This window comes from Pempheris klunzingeri, chromosome 7, assembly GCF_042242105.1.
Source record: "Pempheris klunzingeri isolate RE-2024b chromosome 7, fPemKlu1.hap1, whole genome shotgun sequence".
NCBI lineage: Eukaryota > Metazoa > Chordata > Actinopteri > Acropomatiformes > Pempheridae > Pempheris > Pempheris klunzingeri.
The window spans coordinates 14,131,431-14,156,822 of record NC_092018.1 but is presented as its reverse complement, the minus strand read 5'-3'; the positions used below and the strand labels follow the sequence as shown (position 1 = coordinate 14,156,822).

The window sequence follows — 25,392 nt, the reverse complement described above, 5'->3', positions numbered from 1 at the left end:
ACAAAAATCAATGTTTTTTTATGAACAGACCCCACATTTTTTGAAATATTGGCCTCTACCAAACGGTTGAGATGTCGTAAGTAAAACATGTTTTCAATAAGATATAGTGAGTCAAAATGTGCTCTACCATATGGTTGAGCAGAAGGTTAAAGGGTTAACTGCCCTGACAGCTGGTATCTTTAAAGCCTTTGCTGACCACTTCTTTCCCATCAAGAAAACACAGCAGGAATACTTCCTGCGTCTTCTTAAAACACAGTAATCTTCATTAGTCTTATTGGTCTGTGGTTATAATGAACAGTACATGTTCATGTGCAACATGTTGAGCCTCATGAATAATAATTTCATTTTAGTGAGCATTTATGTAATGGCAAGTGGACTGTACTTGTGGACTTGTATAATGCCCTTATAGTCTTTTTCGTCCACCCAAAGCACTTTAACACTTACCCATTCATCCATTCACACACTATTCATACACTAATTGCATGTTGCCAATCTTCCATCAGGGAACTAATTATTTACAAACACTCACACACTGAATGTGTAGGACTTTTATTTTTACCATCATGTTTCTAGGATTTATTTCAAAGATAGTCACCCAGTCTTTGTTGCATTCAGATTTTTGAAAAGTGGCTTTTACAAACAGTGCGGACTTGTCAAGGCATCTGCTTCGGAGTGCATGTCTTTTGTTTCATGGTTGCACACCAGGTGGCGTTACAGACCGCACTGTGTTTTCAGCCTGTTAGGTAAAAGCTTTTTCAAATATACAAATGAACCAGAAGGGGGCAGTAGATTATCACACAAATTGGGTTGTTAGGTTTGGTAACAACCTTTTATAAACCCGTTTGATAACATATCTGTCTCCTCTCTACTCCCACTCAACACACACACACACACACACACACACACACACACACACACACACACACACACACACACACACACACACACACACACACACACACACACACACACACACACACACATACAACAACATTCACAGACACACTCTGTTCTGTAACAGATGTCCTTTCAGAGGGAAGGTTCTGCTAAATATTTAAGCAAATTAACTTAATGAGTAGTCTTTCTTCAATATGCCCTAAACAAAACTGTGCTTTATTAGAGTTGGTAGGGTAGGCTGGTCTTCAAAGCATTTAAAAAAAAATAAAGTTGTGTAATGAATAAGGAGACAAGCAGAGAAACAGGACCCCCACAGCGCAGCCCAAAAACCAGACTCTTTGTGATTCTGCAGGTGCTCGGCTCTCTTCTCGGGATATTCACACCTCTCTGTTGGTCCCTTTGCTCATTTGTCAGACTGCTGGAGTTGCTCGCCTTCCTGTGTGCTTCTCCAACTTCCTTCCTATATTTCTGTCTCATCTGCTTGATCGGGGATGGAGGCGGATATTGTCAGGTTGACAGGCACACAGGCAGGCGTGTGTCACTTGGCAGAGTCCGTCAGGTAGTCCCTGCCGCTCATGCCTCAGTCCAGCTGGGTTCACACCAGCCAGGCATCAGGCACCTCTGGAGACCAGCCTTCTTTTACCATCATTGTCCAGATCTTTGGCTGTGCTCACATGAAAGATGTCCCCTTGCACCTGATGTAGATATATTTTTCTAATCAGGATGAGTGCAAAGTAATCCAAACTGGACATGACCGTTACTAAAGCTCATATTTCTCATTTGAGTAAGCGTACTTGAGTCATAATTGAGAGTTCAGCGAGTCCTAACAATACTAAAGTGTCCCTAAAATGAGGAAATGTCTCAATTCAGTCAAAACGCAAAAAGCGTTTAAAATACATTATAAACAAACAGAAGTAGCTTAGATCCAAATATTTTATTCATAACTTTTATTGAACCATTTAAAATGGCAATGATCAGCCTGCCTGCATTGCAACTAACAGAATCCAAACAGAAGCGGGGATGGAAGAGACGTGTCCAGCTGCTAACTGTCTTCTTCCTGAAGCCCTTTACCTGTTGCCTGAAATAGAGAAACACTATATCAACGATTTAGTTACAGTTCAGGTACAGTTCCTTCCTGTAGGAGGATTTGAATTTGCTGGAAAAGTATATACGACATTCCAGCCATCTTTTCTACAGCACTGCATTATGACTTAGATTTTAACATGTTTCTTAGAATTGACATTTTCTTTCTAACAGTTGAACTATAGCTATGCATGAAAGTGCTTGGAAGCAGTAGTGTGAACAAAAAATAAATGAAATCTTAACTCAATGACATCTATCTTTTCGTTTTCAACTGCATCTCATGTTTTTCAGTACATGAGGATAGCTCAGTTTCCATCACATGGCGTAGGCATGAAAGATGGTAACTCGTGTCCCTTTATCTTTTTCCAGCTGTCCACTGACTCTTGCTCGTTTGACCTTTCACCTCTGGTGAACCTTTCATGCTCTGGCCCTTGGTCTGGTGCTCACATAAAGCTTCTCTCATCTGTTTCATGTGTTCACTTAGTTTCTGTCTAAGGTCCTTGCTATTGACCTACAGTATATATTGTTCCCTACAGCTGTTGCATAAGATGCCATACACTCCAGTTTTCCTCTCTGGGGAGTTCCTGTCGTGAGGTTGCGGTCTGTGGTGATCCCTGTTGTGGTTCTGAGTCGGTGGGGTTGTTGTTCAGGATCCTTATCATCCCCTCTTTTTTACTGAACCAAAACCAGTGACAGCATTGACATTTTTTCACATCTGTGGTGTCGAGCGCTTCCACACCAAAATGCTTGCTCACATTGATCCTCAGATTTGTTGCCATGATAATCAACACAGTGCCGTTATAGTTTTATGGTTTCTTATCTATAGTTTTATTTCATGGGTATTTATTTACTATGTTGTGTAATCAGGTTTGGTTGATTAGGATGGCAGAGCTGTAGTTTTCATGTTTTTATTCCTGGATAAATAAATTGAACTTGTACATACATACTGGGACTTTGAATTCAACAGATCATTATATATTTAATATAGAATGTGTTCCCACGTAAATACTGTAATATGAATTTCAAATAAAGAGGGACAGCCCTGGAATAGACTGAGAAGGGGCTAAAGATCATGGAGGCCATTCACATCAAACCCTAAAAAACAACTTTAAACAAATATAAATACAAATATGACCACCTTCTTCACATGACCAAGGTTCCTTACTTGGGTCACGTGATACCAGCTAGGCAAACTCTATCCACTGGTAAAGACCATGAGTTGTGATCGAAAACATTTAGCATTAAAGTGTGAGCTGTTTGGCTTTCTCTGTGTTAGTTTCATTTCTTCACTTTCTACCTATTTTTCCTATTCGTCGTCCTGTGTTCCTGCTTATTGTTTAGCATTCTCATCTCTGCCTCTCCTCTTCGCCAATTGCTTCAACTGTTGCGTCAACCCTACTACCCTCCCTTCCTCCTTTCTCTCTTCTATCTGGCTTTTCAAAGGTGGGGTTTGGCCACACAGAGCCACTAATGGGCTCTCTAACGGGGGGACTGGCTAGAGATGTGTGAATGTACCACAGCAACACCACAACCCCCACACAGAACGGTGAGAGGCACTTTCAGCCGAGAGAAATACAGCGTGCAGCACCGTTCCTCATATTCTTACCCAGATGGTGCTCGGAGAGAGAGATGTCATAGCTTCGAAACATCGCTGCATTTGGACGTGTGTGTGTGTGTGTGTGTGCGTTAGTGGGACTGTGCCTGTGTGTCTGCATATATACATGCAAGAGTAGAAAATTCTTGAAGGGTTACACAGCCCCATGAGAGCATTTAGTACTTCAACACTGCTAAGCAAGAAGCGGAGGATGTTCTTACGTCTTGAGTCTTTTCAAAGACTTATATTTTCCTCTTAAAAATCTGGAGGTTGTTGCAATAGTACAGATATATCCAACCATTATGAATGAGAGAACAGAAAAGGATTTACAGATTTATGCCATATGTTTTTTCAAACAAAATATGTTGTTCCAGTTTATGAGTCATGGGGAATTATGTTAAAATTGGCTTTCATGGACATTCATATACTTTACAATCTTGGCAGTTTATACATCATGTCAGCGGAGAAATAGAGGACGATATAAGTGAATGTGTGTTGCTCTGTGGTGTAATGGTGGAAGAGGGAAACTAATACAAGTTAATAGAATTTTTCACTACAGACTCTTGGGATTGCAGTCCACGAGTTGCGATGAGGATGAGTCATACAATTCAGAGGCAGCCAGTCGGTCCTTTGTGCCGCAATATACACACATTATCCAGCCCGCCCCTCTAGATAAGTCCACACACACACACACACACACACACACACACACGCTAATACAAACATTTTCACATGGAGAATTTCCTGAACATGAGCCCTTCTGTTGATCAGGCTAATAGTGTTGATCTTTGTTTAGCACGACAGGTCTCCTTGCTGCCTTTCCTCTGTAGTCTTTGATAGCTAAAAGGAATGTCCCTACGCCTTGCCTTGAGACAGCTTCACATGAATACAAACACCTAATTGGCTTCAAATGCCATCAGCGAGAAAAGAAGATGAAGAAAGGCAGAGACGAGAGGGAGCAAAGACTATGCGAGAGAGAAGATTGAAGGAGAAGAGAGGAAAGTGAAGTAGGCATGTGGGGGAAGAAGGATGTGGAATAAGATGAGAGAAAATTAGGGTGAGAAAGACGTGAGATGACGACAGGTGGTGAAGAAGAAAAGTAGTCATGTTGAGAAGAAAAGAGCAGATGCAACAGGGAAGGAAAACGACCAGGAAAAGCATTGACCGAACCCCCAACACCCATCTTCCTGAACACCCCTGGGTGGTCCTTATTGGGTGTTAACTAATTAGCAGAGTCCAACGTTGAGTCCCACTGATAACACTGCAAGAACATCCACAAACCCTCAACTTAAAAGAGTCAAGATTAAAAAGGGATACTGCGTCTATTGAACACAGCCATTGCCCTTTTTGCCAAATCCTGTTTACAGCGGCAGTGTGATAGGCTAGCCACTGTCCCAGTGGCATTTCACTGCCATTTAGCCCAAAGAAGCAACACATCTATAGGTAATTAGTCCAATTATGAGGCTTATCTGCCATTCTCAAACCCTCACTGCATGTTAAAGATTGCCCCAGTAATGGTGTTTGGCTGCGCTATTTGCATCAATCAATGCAAATGCATCATGTGCGCATTGTTTGGTTTGACAGCTGATGTGGAGATGCAAGTTGATTCAGCAGAGAGGAGAGAAGGGAAGATTGATGATGATGTGGTGCCAAAATTAAAAACACAGCCAAGTGTCCACCTCCACCTGACGCAGCGGCTGTGTGACTTGGTTTCACATTCAGTCTTGTTCAGTCTGTACTCAACTTCTGACGGACAACCTCTCCTAGCTTTTGTGCTTTCGTGCTACCGTGCTGACCAAATAGTGTGCTGAGTCTGTTGCTGGGCAGCAACTCTGACTCTGAGCTACGGGTTACTAAACAATTCACAGACTCGCATGCATTAACGTGCACATGTGACCACGACCATGACGACCGAAACAAAGGACAGATCATCTTAGACTACAAGACAGAGGGAGTGTGACCTCTTTTGCTGCTCTGCTTACTCTGAACTGAATGTTACACAGCAAATAGCTGTTTAATACTAAATTCATTTTTCGAAAGGACATTTTGGAAATATTTTGGGACATTTTTAATAACTTTTTTATTTCAAGTTAGATGAACCTCAACCTGATGACAGTTGATGGTTTGTTTAGTTACTGTTTGGCAAACAGTTGCCTATTACACATCCAGCACACATGGAGCAACATTATCATTCATTTGGAGTCTCGTTTCTGGACACTTGACCAATATTCACTTTCCACTATGTTTACCAGCTAGTCGCTAACTTTGTCTTTCTGCTGTTTGGGCAGCCTACAGTATGTTTTAGAGCTACTTTGTTGAAAACAGCTGCGTGTGGCATGTGGAAACAAGGCTAAGCCGTGTGCTCAGATGAGACGTTGGCTTGGCAACCTCACAGCTATAAGACAAGTCATTGCACTCGACTTGTCTTCACCAAGACATAATTACAGCTTGAAAATCTACAAAAAAACAAGTTATATGTTAGTGAGCTTTAGAGGTAGGCATATTTTTAAACTTTGGACAGAACCAGGCGAGCTGTTTCCTCTAAAATTGCTCAGGTGTGCAGCACAAGTACAAACAGAACTTTATCAATGAATTTTTGAAGTAAACTGACTATACGGTATCACCATTGCCACTGATCACATCACTAACTTTTACCAGTGGAGCCCCTCACTGGTAGACAGCTTGGCTGTGATTCATAGTAAGGCCACAAAACCCACAGAAACAATGATAACTAGCCATACGTGATAGTCTACAGAGCTATGAACCTCATCTACAGTGCTTGTATAGGTCAGTTTGGATGTGACAGCTTGGGCTGTTACCTACGGTGATGTGTTCACGTACTAACCTACCCACTGAAGTGCATCTGAACTGTGATGCGTTCCCTTGCTGACATACCTATGATGCTGGTGATGCAAGAGTTTAGCTCAGGAAAAAACTAGATTAGAAAAGAACTAGATTTAGTCATTGAGTACGAAGCTTTGAACTGAACTGAACGAAGGGATTTGAATCAGAGAGGTGATTCTTGATATCCACGTTTAGCACAAACATGAGAGTGGGTTTTTAATCCTTACCTCTAACTCTCGATCAGAAAGTCAAAATATGCATTTAATTTATGGTTTCCACCTATATCTGTGACCCTTGGACAAACTTTGACAGCTGTGTGATGATTGGCTCGTAGGGGTTAGAGTGTTTGATTAGTCTAAGTCCAAGAGTGTAAAATGCCTACAATCACCTGATGAGTTAAAAGCAGGAGGAGAGTGACTGAGAGGAGGGACAGAATGAACATGAGTGGTCATAACCAGACAGTCTGCATGGTTAAACTTATTCTATTTATACATACATACATTCTTATGCGGCATAGTCAAGCCTTGGCATCAACAAGTTGAATTTAGCCAATGGAAATTGTGATAATTATATTTCTGTTTTCTACCAAAGCTCTCCATGAAAAGCAACTTTTCAATTTTACTCTCTAACAAACACAAGCCACACAAATTAACCTAAATCACAGTTCTCAAAGGGGTTATACTCAGTCGGTGTTCTCCATCTCATTTAGCATCAAGTAGTTTTATTGTGCGCCTGAGGCTTTTGCTAAGGTGAGATCATGTGAAACAAGAAATTCACAAGTCATGTCCTGTTACTATTTTGCAGAAGCAGTTGCTAAGATACTAGTTTGCTTGATGAATTGACTCATTACTTGAAGCAACAGTTTCATGAGTGTGATTCAACTTCATTGCTTCGCTTGCAGAGAAATTTCACTTGGGTATCGGCTTGATAAGCACTGTCAAAAGCATTTTCAAAGTGAGGCAGCCATATGTAAGAAAATAATTACCAACGGGAAGCTTATAATTTAAATCAAAGGTGATTGGTCGACTTTTAAAAAAACAGATCTTGTTAGATTTTTCAAGGTACTTTTGAAATGCACAGTACATGTTGGCGCTGGAAATGTCAGGTATTAAACACATCTGGACCTGACCAAAAGCAATCAGCCTCCTGTTGCCTCCCATCTGTAATCTCAGCCCCGTGATGTGAACTCTTCACTGACCTTTGATTAGTTTTTGTCGTCCATGTAGAGGCTGTAAAGCTGAACTTTCACATTTCTGAGTGGCTTGTTGTGATTTTATATCTCCTAATAAATCAGGCTTGGTCAAACATCCCCCTCGTCTTTCCCTATATCCACGGATGAGCACTCTTTTGGGTCCACTCGTCCTTTTTGTATCTTGATATCTTTCTGAAGGGGTTCTAGGGTTGAGATGTAGGCCTTTTTTTCAATGTGGGGTCAGGCACAAGTGTGAGAGTGGTCCTCAGACAGCCACGCTGAGGGCAGAGCACCGGCGACAGCTTGACTCGAGAGACCCTTCTGACTAATATCCATAGGTGTGAATCACAGCTGTCAACAAGGTGTATATTCATGAGACTAATTTGTCCTTGCAAGTGTGGTCTGTATTACTGGGATCTAAAACATCGGAAAAAAAATTACAGCTCATGCTAATACATCACCTGCATGTCTTCAAAAGAAAGCACTCAAGTTTTCCATTTCACATACTGTACTTCGATTCTTCACAGAAACCTATTCTGTGCAGGAGATGGATAACTAACCGCCAAGAGCTGAAAAACAGCAAGTTTCCTTGACAACAAGACAACACAAGGTTCTCTAATTGGAAAACTTCAGGCAGCAAGCAGTGACATTCATTTGGTTCATTTGGCATGTGTTTGCACCTGTTCAGTGTGTGTGTCATATAGGTACAACAATAGGGTTACAAAGCAGGAGTAGCCACTGATTCTGGAAGTATTTTTACCACTGTGAATTCTCATTTGAAAGTTGATATTTTAAATGTTCTTTCATGGGAGCCCCCTGGACAGTTCAAAATAGATTTAGCATTGCAACATTGTTGGACTCATGACGAACTGTTCAAAAAATCAATACAGCAGAATGAGAGATATCGTCTTTGTTGTTCCTTGCATTCTTCTTCCTTGTTATATCCTGATACCTACATCACCCACAATGCAACCTGACTGTGATAGTTCAGTTGCAGATTGGGATGTGTTATGCTAAGGTTTTCTCTTTTCACACACACAGTACTCACACACACCTGTAAATGGACTTTGATGTGTAAAAGTGCTAGCGCTCTCCTTTAAGGTTTATGTGATGGACGTCAGTTTTGGCTGTTTCAATTGTGTATGGCAGATGGATTTAAATTCTATAATACCCATGAGCCTCAGCAGCTGTTACCATGGAGGAGAAGAAAGTCAAAGGGACAAAGCTGTTGCTGTAACAGGGATCAAAATGCCACACCATAGCTGCTGATTTGCAGTAGTATCAGCTTTTTTTTGAGTAGTTTGGGGGAAAAGCCAAAAGAAAAAGTAGCCGCAACATTTGCAGACTATCAAACTCTAAAGTTGGCATGGTTAAAATGCAATATTAACTAATTTAGTGTTGTTTTGGTCTTTAACAGTTCCTTAGAAAAGTGACTGCCTCTTTAACTGCTAAATGATCACCATGTTCACCCACTAGCTGGTAAATGTGTCTGTTAGCTGCTTGGTTTTAGGCAGGTAGCAGTTGGCTTATCACAGTTTTTGTTGGAAATAACTGTCTCTTTCTGCAGGAATTGATGTTCATGAGTGCTGTGAGACTGAACCTAAATAGTAACATTCAAGTGGAGGGGCATAAAAACAAAAGAATGACCTGAAAGATGCTGAAACAGTCAGGGGAGAGAGTCGGGTGATAATTCTCTGTGAGTTCATCACTATGAATAAGCCCTTTCACTTTACATGTAATCATTTGACCCATTGTAATACAAAATTGTTCATTCCTTCAGCTTTGAACAGCTTGAGGTATCATCTGTTTTCTACAAAGTGTTGTCTTTAGTGTGTGTTTGCTATTAGCAGTGCACTCAACAGATTTTAATCTCGATGATGCAAACTTCTCTCATGGTTTATGTATATATTGTAGTCTTTGCCCTTTAGAAAAACACTGACAGTTCCTGATTAAACATACATTTGAACTTTTGCGTTCAAGGCTCTCTGTCAGAATTACTCAAAGAAGACACACAAAACTACATTAATATCCTGCCATATTAAAACATTTAACTTACCAGCCATTGCTGCAGGTCACTAGTGGTCGTGTTAAAACAAAATGTTTTGGTATGTTTAAGTAGTGGCAAGTATAACTTTTGATGAATGAAACCTTAAGAGTCTCAAAAGTGGTTGTCTTTTGGGGTCTTAAACAAGAAATTTAGAACCCCCGTAGAAGAAATATGCTTAAAATATACTCAAAAAAGCCTTTAAAATTCCTCTACACGAGGTCTCTTGTGTCTTTCCCACAACTGGTAATTCCTTGTGGCCTCTTCTTCATAACATTACAGAATAGGGAAGGCTGCAGGCTTTTTTTCCATCAAGTTTTGCAATTCCACTGGGACCTTTTATGGGAGATATTTTTCGTGGTTCATTTGATGTTGCTGGTGTTGATATTGTGTTTGAAGTTTGTGTTTTTGAGGCTTATCCCCCTGTAGTTCCTTAGAGACAACGACACATGGAAGAAAACTAATGACACAAAGCAAAAAATGAAAAAAAAGTGTAGGGCTGTTGACAGAAATTTGCATTAACAATGGGTTGGCGGTCAATAGCAGGTTTTGAAGACTGAGAGGTCAGTTTTCTTCAGACATGCATGAGATGCTGCATCTGCTGAAATGAACCGAGGATCAATTCTACCGACATTATTTTTTGTTTTGCTGAACAGCCCTTTGGCTGTGCATAAGTGCAGATGGGAAGACAAGTAGAACACTGCAAACTATTTCAGCTGTGCCTCTCCCAGATCAATAAACACATTCTTTGTTTGTTTCTTTCTAAAGAACAACTTGAGGAGGATAAATTGCACAGTAATGGAGGTAAAGTATTATCATCTGAGCTTAAAAACACCCATTTTGGCTGCTCACCTTCAACTATTTGCCTCTGTTGCTCTTTGTTTCTCATTCAACAGGAAGTTTAGTTTTGGTAGAACTTGGCTTGCTTTGTGACTCATGCAGCTTTGCCCTGTTCTGTTTTGGCGCTTCCATTTTTCGCACTCTATTGCTCCATCCATTCATGCTTAATCTGCCTCACATCAGCGTATTTGAACACCGCAGCACTACTAATACGTTCACACCAGATAACAACAAAGTTAATTCTTCATTGCCCAAATTGAGCACATTTGCTGGTCGTAAAATGTCCCCATGCTGCCAGGATCACTCTTACTGCTGCAATCAAGAAGTAGAACGAATGGATGTTTTAGTATTAAGTGCATGACACAAACCAATTTAGTTTAACTTGATACACTGTATTACACAGAAATGTTCACCCAAATTATGAAAATAACATATTTTTTCACTCACCGAGAGTGATATCTAGACATGCAGATAGTTTTGTGTTTTTTGGCCCAAGTTTTGACATATCTGTCCCTGAGATTTCTACAATGGAGGTGCTCTCAGTGCTGAACATTTGTTAAATTTAACAGCAACATCTTTTTTTACATAAGAACAATTTTAAAATATGCACTTTCTCAGTAGAAAGTAGTCTCACTGAAAATCATGAGGTCTCAGGATTATCCAGAGCATTGTTTCTGGAGCTGTTGCTCGAGGCAGAAAGCTTACAGATTTCTCAAAACCTGGACAAATTAAACCAACAGAAAATATGTTTTTTTTGTACTTAGTGTGAACTCACTAACATGCATTTGATGGAGGATGTCACAACAAGGTGTTATGTTGCCTTTAAGTCATCTGTATCGTCATCCAACAGGGAGCCAGGCAAAGCAGGACTGGTCCATCCAGTGGCCCACCTCTGAATCGGGCAAAGAAAACACTCCAGTGTGCCAGCCAGAGGCAAGTCAGTGGATACGGTTCCAGCTCTCCCAAAGCCCCAAAGTCCAGTCCAAGTACAACCAGCACATGTGCCACAGCCCCCAGGCCCTGGCCCCCCCTTTATATGCCGATCGACTGACCGTCGACAGCCCGGCCACAGGGCTCTTCCCTCCTTTGGACTCTGGTCATCGCTCCCTGCCCCCATCACCCCGCCAGAGGCATTTCGGTCACACACCTCCTCGGACTCCCTTGGTGGTCAACACCATGACCCCGCCTGGCACTCCTCCCATGCGGCGAAGGAATAAAGTGAAGGCCCCAGGAACACCACCTCCGCCGAGCCGCAAGCTCATCCATCTGCTGCCAGGCTTCACCGCGCTGCACCGGAGCAAATCCCACGAGTTCCAGCTGGGAAACCGCTTGGATGACACACAAACACCAAAGTAAGTGTTATACTCCTCTTAATGGCATAGTTTGGCATTTTTGGAGGTTTGTGATTATTTAATTACCCAAACTGTGATAGAAACATAAATGCAAAGGTTAAAATTCTAAACAGAGGATCTGAAGCCACTGTCATTCCCAAACTGATTGTCGGGTCTTTTGGTGCATGAAGGAAAACTTGTCAAAAAAGTTATTTAAGTAGTCTTTGTTTACATCTGTGAACATGCCTATGCTTGAAATGATCAGTTGGAAACACAAAGTATTTAGTTTAATCATTACAACTCTTGGCCATGGTAAAAAGACAAATTTACAAGTTCCACACCCTTTGTTAAGTATTTATGTCAGTTTCTGCTGAAACTCCATTTCAGTTTGATTTGGTCCGTATAGATTGGCCCCATGTAGTCAAGCTAGTTTTCAAGCATTTTTAATAATACTATATGTAAGTATATATTTGAAAATGACTCGATTACAACAGCAGAGACATAAATAATCATAGTGATGCAATCAATGGAGAAAACATTTACATTCCTTACTTGAATAAAAGTAGCAATAGTGCAATATGAAAATACTCCATTACAAGTAAAAGTCCTGCTTTAAAAATACCACCAAGCAAAAGTACCCAAATATTATTGGGAAACATATTCATGTACTCATGGCCCCAAAATGGCCCCTGTAAGTGTCAATTATATTATAGCAATTATTCATTATTACTGATGCATTCATGCATAAGTTGGCTAATTTAATTTGATTTACTCTTCAGTAATCAAATTTTAATTTAGTAACTAGTTATCTCGTTGCTTGACTTTGCATCACTCAGTTCTTAGTTTCAGTAGCACTGCGCTGTGCTACGATATCAGTAATATTTGCACTATTGCATCAGCACATAGACAATAAGTCTTCAGAAACCCTAATTTTGCCTTTTGGCCAACAAAGTCATATTATGTAAGGAAGGAATACGATGTAGATAAAATTACGCCGAAAATTGTTGCAATTCAGGACTAAGGCTGCATGATTGTTGTTGCACAAATTTGTTTTACTGTTGAAATTATCTTGTTTATGAAGTTTAGACCTTTAGACAATATTCCGAATTACTGCTGGTCAGTGAATTTCAGAGGAGGCTGCCTGAAGCAGTCATTTAGAGATTCAATCCCCCCTCTCCCTCCCTGATGAGCACAAGGTCTCCCTCTGATCCAACAAGCACAGAGAGGAAGTTAGGGCCTCTCCTTTTCTTTCAGCAGTTTCACTACAACATAATCTTCCACCAGAGCCCAATCAGATTAATTTCTATGAGGAGATCATTGCCCATAAAGAACCAAAGGCCTGCCGGTAGAGATAACGGGCCTCGAGGCTGAGTTCCTGACCGGCCATTCTTGTGTCTGGTACCATGCTTATCAGATTTGGCCATGAACATGGTCCACCACTGTTGGGTAATCAGGAACCAGAGTCTGCCTCAAGAGAGCTGCACTCATTTTGTTAATGCCATTAGATGACAGTGTCCTATCATTGCTATACTTGGTAAGTTAATATTTGGGAGTTGTGCTTTTACGATGGCCATCTGGGTTATATTTGGTGTGTGCTTGGTTGTGGACTGGGCTACGTCCACACAAATGTGCGTGGGTGTTTGCATCTGCATCTGCACAGTGAGGAGTGGATCATTGCTGCAGTGAATAGGCTCAAATGGCATTAGAGAATTGATTACCGGTCCCTGAGCGCTGATAGACTGCAGGCTGTGAGTTGAGCCCCTCTAATCAATGGCCTTTGTGTGCCTGGAAATGTTGCAACTCATCGAGACAGGGCAGATCTCCTGGCTTCTCTGGTAGCTAAGTACCTCTCATAACACATCATAATTGGTTGGAGGACGGTGCTGGCAAGTATCAAGTAGGTGGTTCAGTTCTGGCATTAGGCCCTCATACTTGTTTGTTTCTTATCTGACTGCGCAAAGGAATTAGCGTCATTGCAAAGTTAGCATCTGTTTTCTTACTTTTATGAAAGACTAAATACCTGAAGATAGGAGCATGAAGGTTCCTACCTCACTATTTTCTTAAATCCTGCATTAAGATTACTATTCCTCACCTTATTTTCACTTAATGACTCAGGATGCAAAACAATTTGCACCAGAGCAAAGTAACCCTGAAAAAAATATCTAAAGTATCATGCAGAAAGCTATTTTCTTACCTTAATGGTTTCTTTTCTGTGATACCCTGGTCCTTCCATACTACCCATGTTTCCCCCATTATCAACCTCAGGATTTTAATAAGCTCACAGTGCTCCTTAGGTCCCCATTTTCTCTTGCTTAATTGCCTGGCACTGCAGCCAGGATACAATAACCAGGGATTACCCTCTGACCCCAGGAGCCTTTTTCTCCCTTTATCTTAATGAGATGTGGCCTAAAATGTCATTATCACTGCATAATACAGCAAGACTATGAAGCTGAATGTGCAAAATTGCTCAGCATACCGCGTTGAAGGAAAACTGAGATTTGGTGTTGGCGCTAATAGATAAGCAATGTTTCTTTTTACGTAATCTCGTAATTGCCCATTGTCCTTTTGCCTTGGAAACATTTGAATATTTCCATTAACATCAGAGATAAAAGACCTAATTGCTGTATCACACATTACACATGGACATATAAATGTAAGTTAATTGTACTCTGTTTGCTACAGCATTTTCTGTTGTTCCTCTTATGTAGTCACTGCAAGAGAAAAATGACACTGGTAATTGATAAACAAAACAAGTAAAAAAAGTTACATTTTAATGTAACAGTTTAATATTCATATTTTTGGCTCGATGCAAGTGCTTTCAGGGCATCTTAATGGCCTTTCTAATGCATAATAGTCTCTATTTCAATTATTATTAATCTACAGCTGCACAATATGTGTTCCAGTCACTGTTATTGTAAAAACTCAGGAAATACTTTGGTCTGCCTTTGTGGACCCTCATCTTTGGCTTTATAGCTGCGCACTTCTTGGCTTAATGTGTTTGCCTGTGCAATAATGTGTTTTCCTTCCCAGGTTGCGCCGAAGCATCTGTAGAAATAATGAGCAAATTACTTCCTTGTCCGATGGGTTCAGTAATCTATAAATCCAAGATAATCTCTGCCTGAAATTAAAGAGCTGCAAGTCGTAATGCAAAAGAAATCATCTGTGTGGGGAAATTGGAGTCTTCTTTCTCACCATCTGTCAAGTGCAAGTTCAAATATATTCAGTTGTGTTTGGTCCTTGGTCCTCCATCTATTGACAAAGATATTTAGATCTGTTTGTCTGGCTACAGTAAATGCTCAATTCTCTTCACTTTCAGTCATTTTTGATGGGGCTGATATATTCATTTTCAGTTGACCCTGGTTTTATTACCAGAAAAGTGTTAAGAACTGATACTGAGATGTTGATTCTCAGTAGAATCAGCAGTACTAGCTCCATGTTCACATTACACGGAGTAGAAGAAGATTGGACTTCAATGTCTAGTGTCCATCACTAGCCTATAATCTGGTACTCATCCTAAATCAGTTTTGGATACATTTAATACATTTTTAAGGGATTTTGATGGATAAGAATTGTCCTCAATTCCCCCCAAACAAGATATGCTTAGATTCAAGTGAGCTATAGTAACTGTGGAGCTTGTGACGCTTTAACAGAGACGGCTGCTGTTTGTTTCCCATTTCCTACCAACAGTCAACCTTGGTCTCTTTTATCCATGATCAGGATGAGGCTATTATTGTAACCATGATGACCAAGGCCCCTGAACATTATCAAAGTAGTATTAAAATAGGAGACCACTGCTTGTGTTTTGTTTCCTATCGACAGTCAAAGGTTCACAACCATAGCGGCAAAGGTCTCCTCACCTTAGTGAAGTTCTAATCTTATAATTGATTTATGTGTTGTTTGCTTAATCGTCTTTTAATGGAAAGAAAAGACTCCACTAATATTGCTAATATTTTCTCTCTGTGGTGTGTAATTTCACAGTTTGATAGATTTAATGTAAAAATAGAACTTGCCATATCTTTAACAAATGGCATAATCTTCCCTATTTGCATAAGATCTCACAGTTTTGAATAGAATACATTTGAAAAACATTTGAATCATTTGTATTATTGTATGTTAACACAAATCCTCTAAACAAACAATTTGTCAGAATATTATTTGTTCTGGCTCAACAAAAAGGAAGATTTTGTTCAAAGCCTTGCTGCAAGTATGTCATTCAGGAAGAAATATTTACATTTACAGTCATCCCCCCTGTTTGCATCTATACTTTTTAAAAAAATCAATTTGTGATGACTACAAAGCAGCAAAAACACATTCCCTTTTCCTATAATTAATGAGTTGTTTCCCAGCATGAAAGAATATGCTGAGTCCAGAGATGTTGCCAAGTTTAGGAGAATTTAGTGGAGTAATTAGTTTGAAATTAGTCTGAGTCACTTAGAGTACACTCACAGTAAATACGCAAATCACATTCAAATGCTGATTTATTTCTCCAAAGTGTTTTTAATAAATACTGCAGTCTTAATATGTACCATCTCTTTTTGCCATGAGAATAACCATTTGTTTATTAAAAAATCTCACGCAGCAAATATTTGTCATAAAAATTTTAGTTGAGCAGTTCAGACAACTAATCACGTAGCAAAGGGAACCAAAATGAAAACCATAAGGTGCTTTCCATTATGGTAACTTGTGCTTCTTCGCCTCCTCTCTCCTCCTGTGGACCAGAAACCATTTTCCCTCTGCCAACATGGCTAATGTTTCGGTCCCTTAAAAGCAACTCAAGGAGATGGGAAAAGAGGAGGCTTCTGGAGGAGCTTAGAGCGAGGAAACATGGGAACATCCTTCAGCTCTGCCGTCCTCACATCTCTCTGTCACATCCTCGCTGGGAGGAGTTAAGATGTGAGGAAAGGAAACAAGCGAGGGAAGCAAGGAGACATATTAGCATAATGAAAAGCGCCCGTAGATTCATAAAGGTTTGATTCATAGTTGCCATATATATATATATATATATATATATGAAAGAAGGAGGGTGCTGACATTTGATAGCCAGATGTTCCTACTGCTTAAAAAGCCCAACATAATAAAATGAATAGAGCAAAGTAGAGACTTCTAATCATTCTCAGTTATTTCTGTCAATTTCAATACAAGAAGATGGGCCTTCATGACTTAAAACTACTAAAATGATCATTTAATTGGGTGATAAAATAGTCTCCAAGCTAAACAAGGAACGACAATCTTCTGTTCTCAGTCAAAATGATGTACTCTCTGTCAACACGTCTGTCTTGGAAGCACATTTTCCCAGAGGGGATGCACCACAGACAGGGTTAAAGAGCACAGCTGTATAGGATCAATACAGTACCAGTATTACTGTTTGCTTTGGTGTAATGGCTGAAGTGTCTGCTGGTGTCAAATATCATCAGATCATTGTTAACTTTACGTGACGTGATCGATTACGTCCAGAATGAAATCAATTTTGAAATCAGATGGAGCTTCTGATTTCTTTTTAAAAACTTGTCTTTGCGTGCTTGCATTTCCTGAAGAGACAGAAATGTTTTTCCTTCAATTCGTTTAACATCTTGTCTGTAAGGTGAGAACAGCTTGATGACGCCATCCTTTCCCCACATTTACTAATTTGACTTTGAAATATGAGAACCAATTTCCGCACTCAATCAATTTGTACCCGCCCCACTGAGCACCTGCAAAACACCGACTCGCATACACACTGTACAGGCTCACACACTGGCACAATCAGTAAATCAGTAAACCAGCACTGCCCTTTTTTGACACAGGATTTGCTGCTCATTCCCTAATCTCTCTTTTGAAGATTTAATATACTGATTCCCCATCCCACCCTCAGACGACCAGATTAATTATCCAACTGAAACACAACGATGATATTGTGATTAAGAAAAGTAAAATGGAATATTTGATAAATACAATGTGCAGAGAGAAACAGCAGAAACGTAAGTCCCTTTTGTGTATTCCTATTTGATCACACTGCATGATAGACTGATACAGTTTACCACTGCCATAGAGTCTGACAGAGGGAGAAAGGGTGTTTGCAATATTTCACATTTTAACAGACAAATAAATATAAAAAAGTCTTCATATATGAAATAAGTCTTCACATATGAGTGCTGACTAACTAATTTTTTTCCCACCAGCAATAACAGCAACACCAGTTCGGGGCCTGAGTCCTTCAGAGTAAATAAAGTAAATTCTTCAGAAACTTACCAGAAAAGAACACAAGACTTTGTTATGAATACACACAAAAATGGTGATTCCTTGGGGTGGTTGAGGTGCTGTATAGCCACTATATGGTGCTATGGTGCCCCTATATGGTTCTTTTGAGGTTCTTTACTGGTTCAGCTTAGTTTAATTTTGTTGGGGAAAGGTCATATTTTACAAAGGTGCTATGTTGCACCTTTAAAGATGGGTACTAGAAACAATGGTTCTCTTATGTTTATGAGCCAAAGAACCTATTTTTGTGGGTTTTTTTCAGTGTGTACCCTCTGAAACGCATTGATCGCCGCAAATTGATTACAGTTTGTCTAACAACGCAGATGTAGGTGGTGCCTATGATAGCTGTCGGATAGGTAAAGAGAGACAGATGCCCAGCACCACTTAAACTTTAATTTCTAGGCAGGAGTGCGACAGCAATTTCATTTTGCTTATGTTTTCAACCTTTCTATATCTCTCCCTCTTCTCTCTTTATTTCTCAACATCTCTACCCCCTTCTCTCTCTCTCTCTCTCTCTCTCTCTCTCTCTCTCTCTCTCTCTCTCTCTCTCTCTCTCTCCGTGCCCTTTTCAAAGCAGAGAGGCTCTTTGGGCTGGAGTGTCAATTAATGAACCTCGTTGTCTATGTTAATGAGTAGTAACATGCGTGCGTGGAAAAGGCCAAGTGAGTTTTCAGTCTGTCACAGTTCCACTTGGCACGTCACACCCAGATCGTTCTGGAAAGTGGGCGTGTTTGTTTTTCCACGGTCTCTTGTCTTGCCTTTCCCCCGCCAGTGGAAATGGTAATATCATATAGTTAATGCCACCTTATAAGACTTTCACAGGTTTTTGAATGTTAAGCACTTTCTCATTGAATTAGATGTTTGCTAATAAATCATATGGCGCTGAGAGTTGGCATGATTCACCCTCTGCTTCTCTCAGGGTAATTCTACCATGCAACGCTCAGGGGAAGCAAATTTGCATCCATTCCATGACTAATTTAGCTGTTTGCTTTCACTGAGCTGGTGTACACATCATATATTTCTCTGCCCCCTTTCCTTTCCCCTTTCTCTCTCTGTTTCCTTTTCTTTCTCTCTTCACCCCTCTCATTATGCGTCTCTTTTGAGACATTCACCCGTAAAATGTACCAATTCAGACAGAAAATATATTTCTTATTGGATTTAGTTTTCTCTGTGGTGTGAAGGAAAATGTGATATGGTTGTGGTGGTGTTGACTGCGATCGGGTGTTGAACATCATTGAGAGAGAATTCACTAAATGGGGTGGTACATACTTAAAGATACAATGTGTGATCAAAGTGAAAACTAACAGGTTAACCCCTGCATAGAACTTAAACCTGCTATAACTCTCAAAATGATTTCCAGGTGTTTTAATACAAGTACAAATAACACTAAATTTAGGCATTAATGCTTTCTTGTGTGATGTTGTTAAAGGTTTGATTACAGTAGCATTGTATGAAAACACAGCAGTAAAATTTATCCTTGATGTTAATAGAACTACACAAAAGCTGATTTTTGCCATTTTGAAGATGTTAAACTCTGTAAGTGTTTATGTGCATATGTCTGTAATTCATACAGTAAAATCATTTGTTTGTAAGAGATTCAAATGAAGCAAAGAAGCAACATATCCTAATGAAGTAAAATGTAGAACAGGTTACAGAAAACCACAAGATGAAACACGTTCATTGTTTTCTAGATAAGAATACTCCGGAGTCACTTATGCTATCATAAAAATCCCAAGAGTCATTTGGTTTTAGATTTATTAACTCTAGACCAATAGCAGTAGAAAAAAAACATACAATGCAGTAATGGCACAACAATGGCCCTCGGCAGGAATAAAGACATAAATTACAACTAAGTCTGCTGATAAAGCAGATACAGCTCCAAGCCTTGGGAAAAGCTAGTAAGTGGACCTTGAGTTGAGATTTCTTTTTATCAAATACCAACTCTGAATGAACTTTTAAGCCAACATGGACAAGAAATCCTAAAAATGGTCCCATTCGATTCCTTCTATGTGACTCACAGTTGAGCACTGCTATAGCCTGGAAGGGTTAAACACAAGATGAAAAGTTAACTGCATCTCTGAAAGAAACATCTAATCCTAAAGTTTAAATGTCTATTATGTCTGTCACTAATTGCAGGTGAAGGCTAAAGATTACCTTGTTAGATAACTGTTGGTAGAATCTGCAGCTTAAATGTCACATTATTAAACCACACCCACACAGTCCTAATGAAGCAGACTAATTTTTTGACTTTTATTAATATTTATTTTCATAGTAATGTAACTTGTGCAGCTGGCTAGCTATTTAGGAAGATGCCATCTAAATTCTTTATCCCTGCCTGCAAAAATTTGATTGCCGTCACAGACGTCAATAGGCAAAGCACAAGAAACAAATCTGAGATATGCACGTGGTATGAGGTGTACGATGGTTCAGAAGTCTGGAACCATGCCGATCGAGTAACATACAGTAGATTGAAGCTGAAATACTGTTGGCATGATTACCTACAGCATGATACACTTTGTGCACTGATTTGACTGGAGTCAGAAACAAGTATTCTCTGTGGCTGTGGGATCGTTACATTTAAAATTATGTATTAAGGTTTGTTTTTCTTTGGTAGTCCACATAGAACACCATACAACAGCACCTCCAGAGAACAAAAAGTGAAACCACCACTGAACTCAGTCAACTAAAATGACGTCTTACTGGTGCTGAGGTCAGTTTCATGGAGCGATCTGCAGTGCAAGACACATTTATTGCCTTTCATTGTGTTGAAAAAACTCGCGAGTGTTCCCTGAAAATTGTCGCTGCTCCCCAGACGATCCGCTGAGATACAGATCCGCCTCTCTCCAAGACACACACGTCGTCACATTAGCCTGTGACCTCTTGATTCTGGAGGATTATTAGTCCCACATGTTCTGCTGCGTGGGACATTCACTGCGTGGTTAAGTGTACTGCAAAAAGCCATATATGTCAGTGCAGTAAGGTAATGTGTGTGTGTGTGTTGGTGAGAGGGAGGAGGCTGTTGTGGCGGGTTTAGAGAGAATGCGAGTGTGTATCTTCTTTTCTCTGCGGACATAGCTCATCCATGTTAATCAGGACTTTGGCCCCTTTGCCATTAATGACATGTCAGGTGAGAGGGGATGTCAACAAAAGGCCCTTAACAGCCAGACACTGCCACCTCTCCCCTCCATCCATCCACCTATCTATCGGCCTTAATGAACGCTCATCCCAGCCTCCACCGGCGGCCCAGAAATTGGAATCATGATTATGAATTTATATGAGTGTTTAGGAGTGGCGGTTAGCCCAAATGCCACTGTTGCTGGTGGAGAATGGATTTTTAAGGCTGATGTTTTTTGTTTTTTTGGAGTGATTTGTGAACAAGTGGGAGCTGGTTAGGGCAGATAACAGAATTTGAGGGGCTGATTAGAAGTCACCCTTACAAGTTGTGCAGTGTTTTTGAGAAGATAAAAAAATGGATCTATGAGAAATTACCAAGCTGTACACAAAAAGGATTTCTAGCATTTACACTGTCGTCAAAGCGTTTGGTTAATTTTGTGGAAATCTTGCTTTGGTTTTGATTTAATTATATGAATCCTACGTTTACTGACATGATTATGAAAGTTTAATCTCTTACAGGAAGATCAAATACTAAATTTTAAGTGTGAAAATAATAATGTCAAACATCGCTCTAACAGAGACCAAGCAAACGAAAAACCGTATTGACAGCAGCCGTCTGATTTATTTAACAGGAGAGAATGACTGTTTTACCATCCAACAACCATTAAGCTGGATATTACCATCATTCATCATTCAGGCCATCAAGTAGAGGCTTTCATCTCAGTGTTTCTCTTTGATGTTTAAGTCAAGACAGATAATATCTGCTCCAGGTTCCATATTGTCCCTGACCCCCTCCTTCTTTTTAGGCTTGCTGTCATTTACTGCTCTGCCTGTGTTTCAAAACTACCACTTAACCTGCATGACTGTGGGCCAGATAGCCGTCCTCGCTTCTAGTGCTGTTGGTTTAATACTTGGATTAGGGAGTTTATGGTTTGAGCTATGGTTTCATTTTGACTGAATTGAGAAAATAAATTCTCATTCAATTCAATACATGGGGCCAAGTGCACTCACAGTGTGACAGATGTGAGTAGGAGGCTGTGACCTGATTAAACCTGAACATTTAAGGCTGCTGATTGATCACATAAAAAGATGACTATATTGTATTTTTTGTACAAAAGTTTTATAAAACTGACCTGTTAGTGTTTAACCATCATTGCACATTTACAATACAGTTCACTTAGGCCTTCCATGATACATTGGTTTCTTCAAAGAAATTAGAATCAACCTAAAAGAAATCTAGCAATCTACAAGGTAGCAATGGATATAGCAACCGTATAGTCCTAATATAGTAAGATAGACGTAACTCTGAACTTCTGTCAAAAGATCATTGCACGTCATCTCTTTATTCAATATATTGCATGTAATAGTGTTTTTATATAGCAGTTGTCATTCAGGTAGCCACTTGTCTTTTCTGCATGGGATTCATATACACATGATGCAAGACGAATGCAGAACACAATGTTTGATCAGTTCAGTGTCACACGACATTGTCATCTGTCTTCTTACTCTTTTCTTACTGAAACAACTTGGGCTTGAAAACAGCAGAGAATCCTAAAGTTTGTTTTGCTTTAATCAGATACACAAGTTGCTCTTCTTCCATTGCATTTCTGACTTGCTGCCCCTAGTGATTGATATACATGTAATAATAAAGTTTATTTTGATTTTGTACAGCACTTCTCAAAACCATTGTTATATTTCTTTACACAAAACAATCAATGTAAATATGTAATTTTAAACAGAAATCTGGAACCTACACATTGCACACTGAAATCTCTCTCATCTTAGTAATGGTGCTATGGGTAAACAGAGCGTGTTTTAATGTCTTGTTTGCACTAATGTAATGTACCACTGTTTTTTATAATCTTAAAGGCTGTTTCCACCATTACTTTATCACTACATTATACTGCAGTTAATGAAAAAAGATTGCTGTGGCCTTTGAGTCCTCATTAACTCTTCAGAGTCTCCGACCGCCCGTCGGTGTCAACGACACAAACACAAAGAAAGCAAGCTAAACAGTTTTAATGGGAAACACAAAGGTAAAATGAAAAGTAGTAAAAAAAACGGCCATTTTACCCCAAGACTCTGGAGGGTTAAAGCTTTATGTTTTTTCCCCATAAGCTTTACTTTGACAGTTTCAATTCAATGGTTCCACATTGTGGGCTGATAAGCACCAAGTACAGAATGTTCAACTAAATATTTGTATGTCAGGTATCTCAAGATTGAACAAGCAGTGACTCATCTTGCATTGAAGAGGGATTTCATGTGGTTAAACAAAGGACACAAATATACTTTATGTGATAGCCTTAGAGCAACTGTTTCCTCAGGCTCTACTGTGACAAAAACTTTTAAAAGAGTAAGCAGAGTAGCAATTAGAGTTGAACTTCAATGCCCATCCTGGATACAACTCACTGTAAATTAAGAATGAAATATGCAAACAATATCAAATAGTGATTTTTTTTTTGGGGAGGGGAGCTTATACAAAAGATCTTGGAACACCTGTTTGTATTTTGAAGCCTCAGAGATAAATGGTTCTTTATTCATATTCATCCCAAACAATTCAGCTGCAAATGAGGTACACTTAGACAGAACAGGCATGAGGACAGTTTTGAATCTAGTCCATCGGTTGAAAAACTCCCAATAGGTGGATGCCAAGAATATTTAATCATTAATTTGCACAACTTTTGCTAATTGTGGGCTTTCAGAGCATTTTAACAGTGAAGGATTAGAGTGTCATCCTAAGCCAAGATATCAGTTAAATGCAGACTCTATTATGGAGCCAGAAAACGTCACTTCAAACAACACATAATCACCAGGTGGTAGAGGTGCCTGATGCACAGCACTGGTAATGGCAGGAAACAGTGGTACCTGAGGAAATAGTACTAGACTGAAGAGTTTTAAGAATCAGTGCTCTTGTTTTGCTTTGAATCGCACTCACTATTGGTGCGCGTCTCAACAGTGGCGGACGGACGGGGGGCGCCACTCGGGGATGCAAATTATTACTAGCTTGCAGTGCCAGCTGCTGGAGGGGCGCTGCTGCAAGCCGGTAATAATTTGCACCCCCGAGTGGCGCCCCCCGTCCGTCTATATACCGCCTATATGGCCTATGCCTAGAGCCGGCCCTGTGTGTGGCTTACTGAGAATCCATCTTGACCTCAGTCAAGTGTCCCATGGTCATCAAAAATCATGGGGCAAGTTGTTGACTTGAGTTTTAAAATTGATATTCCAAAATAATGCTGCCCCTTATACTGACTTTGACCCTGATCAAATACTGTAACTTCTCTCTCCTTAAAATGACTGACATTATGTTTGCAGGTATTTGATTTTAAACCAAAGCATCAGACAAATATTAAATTTGACCTGATGCTGTCGCTTGAGGAAAAGTTAGGGGATCATAAAAGTCATTGGGATACATGATCTGGCAACCATGAATGTGTATGCAAAATTTCAATCCATTCAATACTTGTATTTATTGTAGATATTTCTGGACCGAAATGATGGATCAACTGACACACCAACATCCATAGAATCAAGAAAATAAGCCTCTCCCAATTTCACACAACCAAAAGTGACAACCTCAGTCTGAGCAACAATCCAAAACCCAAAGATATTTAATTCACAGTGATGAAAATAGAGAAAATCTCGAAATCTCACATTTAAGAGACAATTCAATAATAATTTCTACACTGATGTGAAGTGAAAGTAGTTCGATTTAGAAGTTAGATTTACTATCAGTCAGACAACAAACCTATATAATGAAACCACACGTTATGCCCATACAACATTACTATACTGTTGCTCATGGATTGACATGGCACAACATTTGGGAAAAAAATATTTTAACCCGACAGACTTTGCAGTGTCAGTGTGCACCGACACAGATCCTGGAGAAACCACCGAAAAGACAACATGTCACAGTACCACCTTCCTGTCAGCTTGTCACTCCTCTGTCCCTGCTCCCCAGTCCCAAACTGCTGGTCTTGCCTCTCATCTGGTCTCCCCCCCCTCCTCCTCTTTCTCCCTCTCATTTTCATTCTCTTACACAGGCTTGCTCTCTTTTTCAGTCGTTTGTTTCACTCTTTTTTTCTCCACCTTGAGTGTCTCGCTGCCTCCCCAGCATCACATTCAGCTTTCAGTCAACAACACACACACACACACACACACACACACGATTCCCATCCCCACTGAGAGTGCTGTGCCTTCTCTGGCCTCTGACAGCATT

At 39.9% G+C, this 25,392-nt stretch overlaps 1 protein-coding gene across 1 annotated transcript in view; it reads left to right on the top strand.

Annotated features, from left to right (window-relative positions):
• Positions 1-25,392, top strand: part of ksr2 (kinase suppressor of ras 2) — an 88,583-nt gene that overhangs the window by 16,533 nt on the left and 46,658 nt on the right. Inside the window, exons 4-5 of the mRNA XM_070834167.1 lie at positions 10,423-10,458; positions 11,345-11,846. Of these exons, the coding sequence (XP_070690268.1) occupies positions 10,423-10,458; positions 11,345-11,846 (538 nt within the window). The remainder of the gene's footprint in view (positions 1-10,422; positions 10,459-11,344; positions 11,847-25,392) is intronic.